The 12418-nt window shown below is 39.6% G+C and overlaps 1 protein-coding gene across 5 annotated transcripts in view; it reads left to right on the top strand.

Annotated features, from left to right (window-relative positions):
• Window positions 1–11988, top strand: part of UBE3D (ubiquitin protein ligase E3D) — a 179888-nt gene extending 167900 nt beyond the window's left edge. For 4 of the 5 annotated variants that reach the window (XM_025382817.1, XM_025382816.1, XM_025382814.1 and 1 more), the window contains one exon: window positions 11346–11919. In XM_025382817.1, coding sequence (XP_025238602.1) covers window positions 11346–11366 — 21 coding nt within the window. In that variant the 3' untranslated portion in view covers window positions 11367–11919. Of the gene's footprint in view, window positions 1–11345 lie in introns of all 5 variants that reach the window. The other variant, XM_025382815.1, reaches the window with a different exon arrangement.
• The last annotated feature ends 430 nt before the right edge of the window (window positions 11989–12418 follow it).

Raw genomic sequence — 12418 nt, 5'->3', positions numbered from 1 at the left:
TTATGCTTCGTTTAGCTTAAAGTCAGAGCTTCTAAAAACCTGTCAAGAACATTAACTGAGGATTTACTGTACTTTATCTCCAATTCTCCTGTCTTTTCATATCAATTAGAATTCACCTTTCTGCACCTTCCTTGTAGCCATCTGAGACTTCCAACTTCTCATGAAGAGTCTACCACCTTGAATGCTGAGAGCCTTTTTCTAGTCCCATACCCTACACTGTTCTTGACCTGGAAGAGTTCAGTGAACAGTTCTGTGTAAAAGAGCCCCCTTTGTCTTCCACCTGGCTAAAAGTAAAAAAGCCAAGGCTTCTGGTGAAACATCCTACAGGATCCTCTTCGGCTTTTCAGCTTGTTCCCCTCTGTTGGTATGACCGTTTATAAACTCCTCATAAGCCATTATTTACCCCTCCTTTAAAACAAACAGGCTAATTACTGTTTTGTGATCCCTCTTTATTTCCAGCAAGTCCAAATACTAGACTTAAGAAATAAATGTTCTTTATTTTTAAATGGCTATATTAGCATGTTTTTCTTTTTGAAATTTGCATGTCTTAAGTATATTTTCAAAGGAATGTCTGAGTAGCAAATGGCTAAAGAAAATGAGTATCTGGTTACATTTTGATCCCTTTCTTGCTAGACCTTACCTGTTATTTAATTATTCCAAGTCATAGTCATTTTTACTGAACTGATTCAACTATGCTATACTATGACATATCCAGCTTTCTAAACTTAACAAAAATTCCTTCCCAAGATTTCAGGCCAATTTGTCATCTATCCTGTTGGCGCTCCTCCTCTGACAGAAGTTTCCTCCTCTAATCAAGTAATCATTTTCTCTTAAAAGTAGGATTTGCTTTGCCACTCTATCTCTTCTTTCTCCTCCTTGCCACTAATCCAAAAGAAGTAATCTACTTTCTTCTCAAAAAATAGGGTGCTAGCTGGGCGTGGTGACTCACCTGTAATCCCAGCACTTTGGGAGGCCGAAGTGGGAGGATCACTTGAAGCCAGGAGTTAGAGACCAGCCTGGGCTACAAAGTGAGACCTCATCTCTACAAAGAAAAAAAAAAAAAAAATGCATGCATCATGTCAACTGCTACTAAATCTGGTTTAAAATTGGATTATGGATTCCTTCTTCAATTAAAGTTACCATAGCAATTATCTCTCACCATAATTAAATGGAAGGGAGCTTCTATGATGAAATGAATGTGAGGCTTAGAGACAAAGATCTGCTCGCACCCCTAGTCTCGTTACTAGCTTACAGCCATGAGCAAAAGTTACCTAACTTCTCTGACCTTTGAGTCTTCACTTATAATTTGGGTAGAATTAAATTAGATATTTAATTCAAGTGGATTTTTTAAGGATTTAGTGAGATGATACCATGCTTGGCACTTGATTTCTTCACTGTGCAAAAACATATTAACATTTACTAAAGCACTTATACAAACTACTGAAAAATTTAAACAGTCTGTTGATAGGTGTACTGAGTTCTATACAATTTTATCACCTGTGTATGTGTATCCACCACCATAGTCAAGACACTGAATAGTTCTATCAAAACAGGAATCCCTCCTGTTGCACTTTTATAATCACACCCTCTCTGCCCTCTCCACCATCCTTAACCCCAGCAATCATTGCAATCATTGCTCTGTCCTTAACTTGTAAAATTTTGTGATTTCAAAAATGTTATGTAAATGGAATGAAACAGTGCGTAACCTTTTGAGATTGTTTTTTTTTTTTCACTCAGCATAATTCCCTAGAGATTCTTCCGAGTCTTGTGTATTGATAGTGGGCTGCTTTTTGTTGCTGAGCAGTGTTCTATGGTGTGGATGTACAGCAGTTTAACCATTCACCTGGGCTGATTCCAGGTTTTGGATAGTAAAATAATGCTGCCTTAAACATTCGTGTACAGATTATTATGCGAACATAAGTTTCTATTTCTCTGAGACAAATACCTAATTTGCAGTTGTTAGGTCATGTAGTAATTACATGTTTAGTTTTAAAAATAAACTGCCAAACTGTTTTCTCGAATGGCTCTACTCTTATATTCCCCTCCTCAGCAATGTATGGAAGACTCAGTTTCTTTGCCAACTTTTGGTGGTGGTACCGTAGCTTATTTTAAAGCCAAATTTGTGACCATTTTCTTTACCTGAGCTAACCAACTACATTTGCTGGAGACCCATGTGGAGTGACTAGATTTAGAAAAGAATGGAGTTATATGTGATATGCCACAGTCTAGTCATATGCCACATCAGGGCACATCAGAAGCTGTCTCTGCTAACTCCCACCTCCCAGAAAATTCATTCACTGAACTTTCAACAGACTAACTTTATATGATAGGTCAATTTGAACTTGAGACATTGGCCCCTTCAGTCTCTACATAGTGAACAAAAAGGGCTTGGCTTTCCTTTTGTCAACAGTGGGCCCAAGCTCCTTTATTAATATTGGGAAGTTGAACTGGACATAATTTGTTTCTTTCTCCCTTGTTTGACAATTTTATTGTCTTCTAGAGGAAAAAGATGTTTTTTGAAAATATTTTTGGGCACCCAAATTAGCACCTTTGAGTTTGCACTGGTCTAGAAATGAAGACACTGGAGTAGGAGTTAGAAGACCTGTGTGTGAGTCCTCGCCTAATTAGCTATGTCACTTTAATCCAATTCCCTTCTCGAGGACAGTTTGCTCAGCTGTATAAAATGGCTGGACTAGATCAACAGCTCTCAAACCTAGCAAGCATCAGAATCACCTGGACAACCTATTAAAACACCCCTTGCTAGGCCCCATCCCTAGATTCAGTAAGTCTGGAGTGGGCACAGTAATTTGCCTTTCTAACACGTTCTCAAATGAGGCCAGCAATGTTGGTCCAGAGACAACACCTGAGAAGCACTGGGCTGGAGTATTTTAAAGTGCTTCCTGGGACTGTCAGTCAATACCGCCCTCTCCCAATCCCTGCTCCTCTGTCAAACTCCTCAGATTTGCTTTCTGGTGAAATAAGTTATGCACTTACTCTTTTTTTTTTTTTTTTTTTTTAAATGATGCAGATGTGTAGTAAAATATAATGCAGCAATTAAAGATATCCTAGAATAATTTTATTTGAAAATTACCACAATACATATTACATTTAGTTTTAGAAGTGCTATTTCACAAAACAGCTATATGGAATTGTCCAGAAAACATAGAAATAAAAATCTAGAAATATATATCCAAAATGTTAATAGTAGTTATCCCTAAGTGATGTAGCCACAAATTTTTTCTTTTTGTGTTGTACCTTTCTGTGTTTTGTAAGTTTGTCTATAATTCATATAATCATAAGTCACATATTTAAACAGGAATTATAGTAGGCAATATAAATCTCAACTTCTCTAAGTTTCAATAATTACAATAAAGACCTTGTTGAATGCCAATCAATAGAAGTAAGGCTTTTTTATTTCTGGTGTGAAATAAAATTGTCCAGGATGGTTTTCAAAGGCAGGTATGACCCTGCTTATCCCTTTCTCTTAAAAAATGTGTTAGGTCACCTTTTGCCATTCTTCCTACTGGACAGAATTCTTCACTCGTGCACAAGTAGCCCTGGCCTCAGGGCCACTTGTTAAGTATCTCAATACTGCCCACATAGTGTTTCCATGACACTTTTCCACTGATAACTAGTGGGATCCATAGTCACAACCTTACAAGCTATTTCCTCCTTTTTCCTTCACAGTGCGTCAGAAAGCGTTTTGTCTGCATGAAGCAAGTTTTCTTCTTGGTTGCATGTCTGTTAAAAGAATTAATATTTACAGCTAAAATAGGAATTAAAAAATTGCCACTGAAATAAATCTGTTTAAATGACAGAACCCATTCATCTGTGGAAATCTATTTTGTTCCACAGTATAGGGGTTCATGGCCCCTCCTGGGATTTCTAGTTGTTCTGATATCATAAGCATACTATTTCTTCACCAGCTGTGCTTCTTAACCTTAAGGTAAGAGTGGGCATGATTTCCTTTAAATATGATATATTAAAATGGTTTTGCTGCTAAAGTCACCTCTCCTTAAGCAACTGAAAATATTTCAGTTAATTGATACTATAGAAAAGCACTTTATTTCTGAGCTCTAGAAACTCTGTTTCTGAATAAACTTGTTTGGTCAGAGGCATGTCACCAATTGGGCAGCACAGTGGTGATTTTCAAAACACCACTCTAGGCCAAAGCTGCAGCAGTGCCACTGTTCCCTTCTGCAGGTTCTTTCCTGTGGCTATTCCATAGGAAGGGGAAATTAAAGGGACTTTTTGATTTGTGAGTGTGTGAGCATGTATTGAGGTAGCACCATTTTATATGTTGTGCTTTAACACCCACCCATATTAGTATCCTCGAATGATTTCCTTACAAATGTTTTGTGCTTCAGAGGCAGTATATTTTTATGTAACATCGGAAGACTGCTATGTAAATGTTGGCCCCATGGGTTTGTTCTCATTAGTAAAGTTACCGAATTTGCTTTATATGACTGGGAGCATCAGAACTGCTTGTTCACTACAGTGTTACAATAGCACCATCCAATGCCAACAATACTGTCCGTAGTCCAGGTATTCTAGAAGTGAGGAGATGTTCATGTCTAGGACTTACTTGCTTTGTTGAAGAATAGGATCAAGATCCAGTAACTGCTATTGTGGTCCTTGATTTCAGCCCCATCTAGAGATGAAAAGCCACCAGTAGTCCTCTTCTCTCTGCCACATACACATCTCTTAAAGTACTTCTCATCCTGTAAGTGAACTGCTGGCCTTCTACCTAGATGTCTGCAAGAAGACATAACAAGGCTCAGCCTAACTTTTTAAATCAACAAGCTGTTTAGTTTATGTAAATTTTCATAGTACATCATGGCTTAAAGCAAATACAGGGTGAAAGTTTAATTTATAGATACCCATCTTTTTTTCTCTCTCTACCTTTTAAAAGTTCTTACAGAATGTATGCAGAAAGCCCAGGGTTGGAGGGCTACACTGATGTTCCCTTAGTCTACTGTTTCTGTCCTTTACACACATAATTGTTGCCAATTTGGAGGGACAGGATTTTCTTCCTCATTGGATTGCTTCTCACATTTTTGGTGTTTTGTTTGGTCCTTCCTGTCTGCCAGTCATTCATTTAGCAGGCCAGCATCCTAGGAGGATCAAGTGTGTGCCAAACTCTGTGCCATGCCGGGCTTTATGGCTCTCTTTGCCTCCTCCAGGGTAGTGTCTCAGGAGGCTCTCTTGCTTTCATAACACAAAAATAGTCTTGTTTCTCCCAGCAGGTGTTAAGGTCCATCTTAAATTTACTACACCTTATTGGAATCACCTAATTCCTTGACTACCTCTCCCACTCTCATTTCAGCAGGAGGCGGAAATTCCTTCTCAGTGTGCTCTGTGGCTGGAACAATCAGTGTCACATAGGAGATAATTACTGATTGAATGAATGAAGCTAGCCTCCCAGCCCAGAGAGAGAAATATCTTTAAAGTTTTTTTTTATTATACTTTAAGTTCTGGGGTACATGTGCAGAACGTGCAGTTTTGTTACATAGGTATACATGTGTCATGGTGGTTTGCTGCACCCATCAACCCGTCACCTACATTAGGTATTTCTCCTATTGCTATCCTTCCCCTAGCCCCCCACCCCCCAACAGGCCCCAGTGTGTGATGTTCCCCTCCCTGTGTCCATGTGTTCTCGTTGTTCAGCTCCCACTTATGAGTGAGAACATGTGGTGTTTGGTTTTCTGTTCTTGTGTTAGTTTGCTGAGAATAATGGTTTCCAGCTTCACCCATGTCCCTGCAAAGGACATGAACTCATCCTTTTTATGACTGCATAGTATTCCATGGTATATATGTGCCTCATTTTCTTTATCCAGTCTATCATCAATGGGCATTTGGGTTGGTTCCAAGTCTTTGCTATTGTAAACAGTGCTGCGATAAACATACGTGTGCATGTATCTTTTTAGTAGAATGATTTATAATCCTTTGGGTATATACCCAGTAATGGCATTGCTGGGTCAAATGGTATTTCTAGTTCTAGATCCTTGAGGAATGGCCACACTGTCTTCCACAATGGATGAACTAGTTTACACTCCCACCAAAAGTGTAAAAGCATCCCTTTTTCTCCACATCCTCTCCAGCATCTGTTGTTTCCTGACTTTTTAATGATCGCCGTTCTAACTGGCATGAGATGGTATCTCACTGGTTTTGATTTGCATTTCTCTAATGACCAGTGATGATGGGCTTTTTCTCATCTGTTTGTTGGCTGTATAGATGTCTTCTTTTGAGAAGTGTCTGTTCATATTCTTTGCCCAATTTTTGATGGAGTTGTTTTATTGTAAATTTGTTTGAGATCTTTGTAGATTCAGGATATTAGTCCTTTGCCAGATGGATAGATTGCAAAAATTTTCTCACACTCTGTAGGTTGCCTGTTCACTCTAATGATAGTTTCTTTTGAGAGGAATATCTTACAGTATTTATCCAACACAAAAAGTTGAGTCTAGGGTATCGTCAACATGGGTGCGATTAATGCCAAATTAGTGAGTTAGTAAAAACTACCTAATCCCAGTATTATTTTAAGACCTCAAGTATATTTGCTAGATGCTAGAATAGGTTGTAGTTTTTAATTTTATTTTTGTTTTTACATTTATATTGTATGTTTTGTATAGAAAATTTGGATCTTGGAAACTAGATTTTATTTTAATTAATTAATTAGTTTATTTATTTTTGAGATGGAGTCTCACTCTGTCACCTAGGCTGTGGAGTTCAGTGGTGGGATCTCAGCTCACTGCAACCTCTGCCTCCTGGGTCCAAGCGATTCCCCTGCCTCAGCCTTCCAAGTAACTGGGATTACAGGCACCCACCACCGTACCCAGCTAATTTTTGTGTTTTTAGTAGAGAGGGGGTTTCGCCATGTTGGCCAGGCTGGTCTCGAACCGACCTCAGGTGATCCACCCACCTCAGCCTCCCGAAGTGCTGGCATTACAGATGTTAGCCACCGCACCTGGCCAAGAAACTGGATTTTATAATATAAGGGCATAAGCTGTCCTTGTCCTTTTCCTTTTCCACCATAAAAACAGCCTGTTTCAGATCATGATTTTGAACATGCACTGGACAAAAATATATATCTAAAGGAAAGTTTTATGTTTTTTTTTTAAGTCAACAATGTCCTTTTTAAAAGGAACATTTTTGTCTGTCTACTTAGTGTAGAGTCCTTTCTAAAGCCTTTCTATGTAGCCAGCCTTGATGATATATTTTTTTAGTGATTGAAATTCTAAGGCCAGGCAGAGTGGCTCACGCCTGTAATCCCAGTGCTTTGGGAGGCTGAGGCGGTGGATCACGAGGTCAGGAGTTCAAGACCAGCCTGACCAACATGGTGAAACCCCATCTCTACTAAAAATACAAAAATTATCCAGCGTGGTGGCATGTGCCTATAATCCCAGCTGCTCAGAAGGCTGAGGCAGGAGAATTGCTTGAACCCAGGAGGCGGAGGTTGCTGTGAGCCAAGATGGGGCCACTGCACTCCAGCCTGGGCAACAGAGCAAGACTCCCTCTCAAAAAAAAAGAAAGGAAAAACAGAAAGAGGATAAGAAATTCTAAGTCAATGTTGAGAAATCAGTTAATATAAATTTATCTAGGGTAAAATAACATTAAAAAATGTTTAACGTGTCACACAAAGGTATTAATGCATCCCAAACTTACATTTGGTCAATGATACTGTGTCCGGAATTGGTGGGTTCTTGGTCTCGCTGAAGGGCTCCTCAAGTGCCGCCAGAGTGGATGCCGAGGCCGAGGAGGCGCCGAGAGCGAGGGCTGCTAGCATGTTGTCACCTCTCAGTACATCAACCTGGCCATGTTTATTGTGGTTTAAGAAGATTGTTTTTAGATGATTACTCAAAGCAGAGACATCATTGTTAGACATCTTAACATCCTCTCCCTCTCTCCATTTCCAAGTATAACTATTCAGGTGTACAGAACTAAGTCAAATCTTATAACCAACAGGAAAGGGTTGTCTTTTGTTTTTTAAAATAATTATTTAGACTTTGTAACTATGTTCCAGAAATATAACAACCAACAGAGCTTTAAGCTGCAGCTATAGTCATATGCACTGAGAAGCTTTAAAACTTTACTTTGGGGAATAAAACTAAAAAGATGAAATATAGAGATCTTTCTCAGTGTAGTGGAACAAAATAAAATTATCCTCTCTTAAAATAAATGGCAGTTAGGGGAAGTAATTTCTCCTGTCATGGATAAATGGTAGGGAACACAAAATCAGCATTTGAAATATGTTAACTCACAGTGTTTTAAATATAAGGAATAAAATGCATTGTACAGTACCTGTTCCCAAGAATGGCTGCAGTTTCATGTTAAGTCTTTAAAAATACATAATGTGCTCAGCAAATGAAACTATAAAAACTAGATAAAAAAAGACATTAAGCCAAATTTTAAACTTTTTCTTTTTTACTGGGAGGGTCCATTTTGTGTTATTTAATTTAATCAGCTCAGCCTCTTTTGTAGTTGTTCCTCATCTTGAGTTCATATTCGCAGGCATGCAAAAGAAACCTTTTGATAGTTGAGGCAATACCAAAGATTGGAAGTCTCTAAGCCTCTGTAGTTTTCTGTCATTCATCTGTAAAGTTATAGTGGGAAAAGCACAGATTAGAAATCAATTTCTTTCTAAGCCCACCATGTCACTTAACAGCTTTGCTACCTAAGCAAGTTTCATACGTTTTCTGAGCTTCTATTTCTTCATATGTAAAACAAAGTTTCAAATGCCTGCTTTACTAAACCATAGGACTGTGCTGCGAATGAAAAAAATCAAAGTAGGCTTAATAAGGTGTTTTACAAATTTCATGTACATCCTGTTAGAATTCCCATTTTGTGGGTGAGGAAAGGCTGAATGGGGCTGGCTGATAATTCTTTGTTATAGGGGCTCTCTACATTGTAGGAGAACGTCCCTGGCCTCTGTCCACTGGATGCTAGTAGCACCCCCTCCCAGTTATATTGACAACCGAAAATGTCTCCAGATACTGCCAAACACCCCTCAGTACACAAAATCACCTCAAGTTGAAAATCACTATTCTGTATAGCTAAAATTCTTAACCATTTTCTTTTTTTTCTTCTTTTTTGAGACGGACTTGCCCTCTGTCAGCCAGGCTAGAGTGCAGTAGCGTGATCTCGGCTCACTGCAACCCCTGCCACATGGGTTCAAGTGACTCTCATGCCTCAGCCTCCCGAGTAGCAGGGATTACAGGTACCTGCCACCATGCCTGGCTAATTTTTGTATTTTTAATAGAGACAGGGTTTTACTGTATTGGCAGGCTGTTCTCAAACTCCTAACCTCAAGCCATCTGCCTGCCTTGGCCTCCCAAAGTGCTGGGATTACAGGCCACTTGAGCCACTGTGCCCGGACTCTTAACCATTTTCGTAATGTCATTTATCAGTGTTACCCTTATGCTAAGTATTTCCTGGTTGGAATACTCCATGACATGGCAATTTTCAGAATTAAAAAGGAGATAAATGGTTTCTTCCATTGTCTTTCTGTCTGAATATAAGCAGTGGCATTGTCTTCTTTGTACAGTTGTGAGCTTCCTGTCCCTGTAAACTATGTAGAAGCAGAATGTTGCCTGCCAGGGATGCTGCCCACAGTGAGCCCTAAGTCAAACTCAGTGACGTCTGGTCTTCCTTCCCCTGTTTATTATAACAGGCTCTACTGGCCTCTTTTCTCATCTGTTATATTCACAGACTTCTAATATCTCTTGTCAGCTGAGAGACAAGGGAAACGCATGGATTTTCCTAATCATTATTATTAGGTTTTGAAGGGAAGGTGAGTGTTAAAGACAGAGAGAGTCGGTGGCTCTACAGCAACGCAGGTTTTATGTCCAGCACAGACCTGCAGAGGTGGGGGACCAGCTGAATGCCAGCTAGAGCTCACCGCTGCTTACAGGCTGGGGTATTTATAGGTATGGGCGGGAGGGGTCTGGGCAGTATGGCTTGCTGCCCGGCAGGATATTGATAAGATGTTCCTATGATCAGGCGGTTTGGCCCTTTTTCCAGTGGGATGTCATAGATGTTCCTTGGGCCTTTGTCCAGCAAGATATGATAGGGATGTTCCTTCCGTTGGGCCGTTGCCCGGCAGGGTATGATAAGAAAGTCAGGTGGTTGGGCAGGATGTTTCTCATGGTCTGAACCCCCATGGAATGTTTTACTTTGACCAGGGTCAGTGAAATGGTAGCGGGGCGGGGCTTACCAAATGGTGCAGCTTGAACTAACAGTGATGTCATTTGAGCTTCACAGTAAGCTCTTGAGGTTTGCATCAGTTGTCCATGTTTACATTTTGTTTAGGAATCAACCTTTCCTCTTTGCTGCTCCTTCCAATTCGGTGTTCTCTTGATAGAGAAACTCAGCAGGAAGTTGATACGGAAACTCAGCAGGTGCCTTTCTCACCAGCACCGTACGGAGGGTAACATCCTTCTGAATTGCTCAGCATAAAGCAGATACTTTCTGCCCTGTGTGACCCTCCCTTTTCCTTTTCTTTTAACAGAGATAGTTAAATACACACCTGTTTTTACTGCATTCGGGGACTTAAGGACAAACTTTCCTGATGCTATTGACAGATGTCCCATACTTCCCCAAGAGTAGAATGTTTTTACTTCTCTTGCTCACACCTAATACGAGCTTCCCAAGCCTCCCATACTTCACGATCTATCTCTGCTCTCTGCTTGACTCTCTTCCTCATGCTGGCACAGTTCCCAATGTATTGTCACCCCTGAACTAAACCTTTCTGAACATTTATGATTGACTTTGTTATGTTTGTTTCTGTTTTCAAAACTATTGGGAAATTAAATACATTTATTTAATCTAGGCCTCATTACATAGTCTGAAAATATTTTGTACATAAGACTGTGTGAATTCGTTTTTTTAACTCTAGGTTTTAAGATGAATTGCTGCTGACCAATCAATATAAGTGAAAGTATCACCATGACCTAGGAGAGACTGGTATCATTACCTATAGGGATGAGGACCTGGAATCGCCCAGGAATGAGATTCAGAATTCTAAATATGGAAGGTCCAAAACAATAGTTGTGAACCAATGGGAACGAGGACTAGGTTACTTCATGGCAATATAACTTTAGTTTCAATTAAAACTCTTTTTCTCCTTTAAAATGCATGTGAATCATCTTAATTACCATATGGTTCATTAAAAAAAGACTAATTGGCTCCTGCTGTAAAATACAATGTCTAGATCCACTAAGAGTCATTTTTCTGTTTAAATAAGTGTATGTTCTTATTGACCAGACTTACCTGATTCTGATTTGATGTACATGCAGCCATTTTGTCATATTATAGAAGTAAAGCACTGTGGGTTTTTCTTCCTTCTCCAGGTGGCCTTTTTGAAGATGTAACTATGAAGCTGGGCATTCTCCTCCCCTGGCAGACAGCTCTCAAGCAGGAGCACACTGAGGCCAGCAGTCAGCTCAGGAGACATCAGTTACAAAGACAAGAACCAGAGCTATGGGCTTAGAGCATTGCATTGAAGTTTAAAGTTCACTTGTTTGCATATATTCTCTAAGAGAAGAGTTAACTTTAGATCCTTGAAAACCCAGGACTGTGAAGAAAGTCGTAGTAGCAGGTTGAGGCAAGTATAGAATTTACATCTCTGTTTCCCACAGAGAGGAATATTCACATATGTGCTGTGTCAGCACCACCTGGAAGGTTATTAGCTAATGGAGACCCATCTGTCCTGTGTGGAATCCAGTGAGGAATTTTATTGGTGGAACTGAATGTTAACTGCTATAAATCTAGGAAATAAACTTTTAAAGAGTTTCTTAGGATCATTTAAAACAAATTTTAAAAAAGAAAAATAGAAAACATTTAATACTTTATTCAGAGGAGATGCTCAGTAGATGTTTGTTGAATGAATGATTATCAAATCAAAGGATTTCCCATTTATGCAAATCTGCATGTTTCTTTTGTTATTTCCTTTACCATACACTATTGCAAATTAATAAATATACCGCACTAGCATCCTGTTACAGAGTTGTTCTATTCTTTGTGTACCAGCACAAGTGGTGAGGAAAACTTTGAGTGAGAATGATGGAGCTACTGGGAATCCCACAGAGTACAGGCTAGCTCCTAATTTCACAAAGAACGTTTGAAACTTGCCTAGAATCACACAGCTAGGATCAAAGCTGGGACTGGAGCCAGGCAGGTCCATCTCCTCTGCCCAAGATCTGATCTATCTCTCTCTGACATCCTCCTTTCCTGCTCCATGATCAGGAGGACAGTCTCTGGATTTGCAGATATCCTTGCTGCTCAATTGGCATTAATCCCCACAGACCACCTAATACATCTTGCCTCAGAAACCCTGAGTTTTCTATCTGCAAGTGTTCTAACCTTTTTTTTTTTTTTTTTTTTTTTTTTTGAGACGGAGTTTGGCTCTCTTTGCCCAGCTGGC

The sequence above is a fragment of the Theropithecus gelada genome, chromosome 4 (genome assembly GCF_003255815.1).
Source record: "Theropithecus gelada isolate Dixy chromosome 4, Tgel_1.0, whole genome shotgun sequence".
Taxonomy (NCBI): Eukaryota; Metazoa; Chordata; class Mammalia; order Primates; family Cercopithecidae; genus Theropithecus; species Theropithecus gelada.
This window is presented reverse-complemented; position numbering and strand designations above follow the sequence as displayed.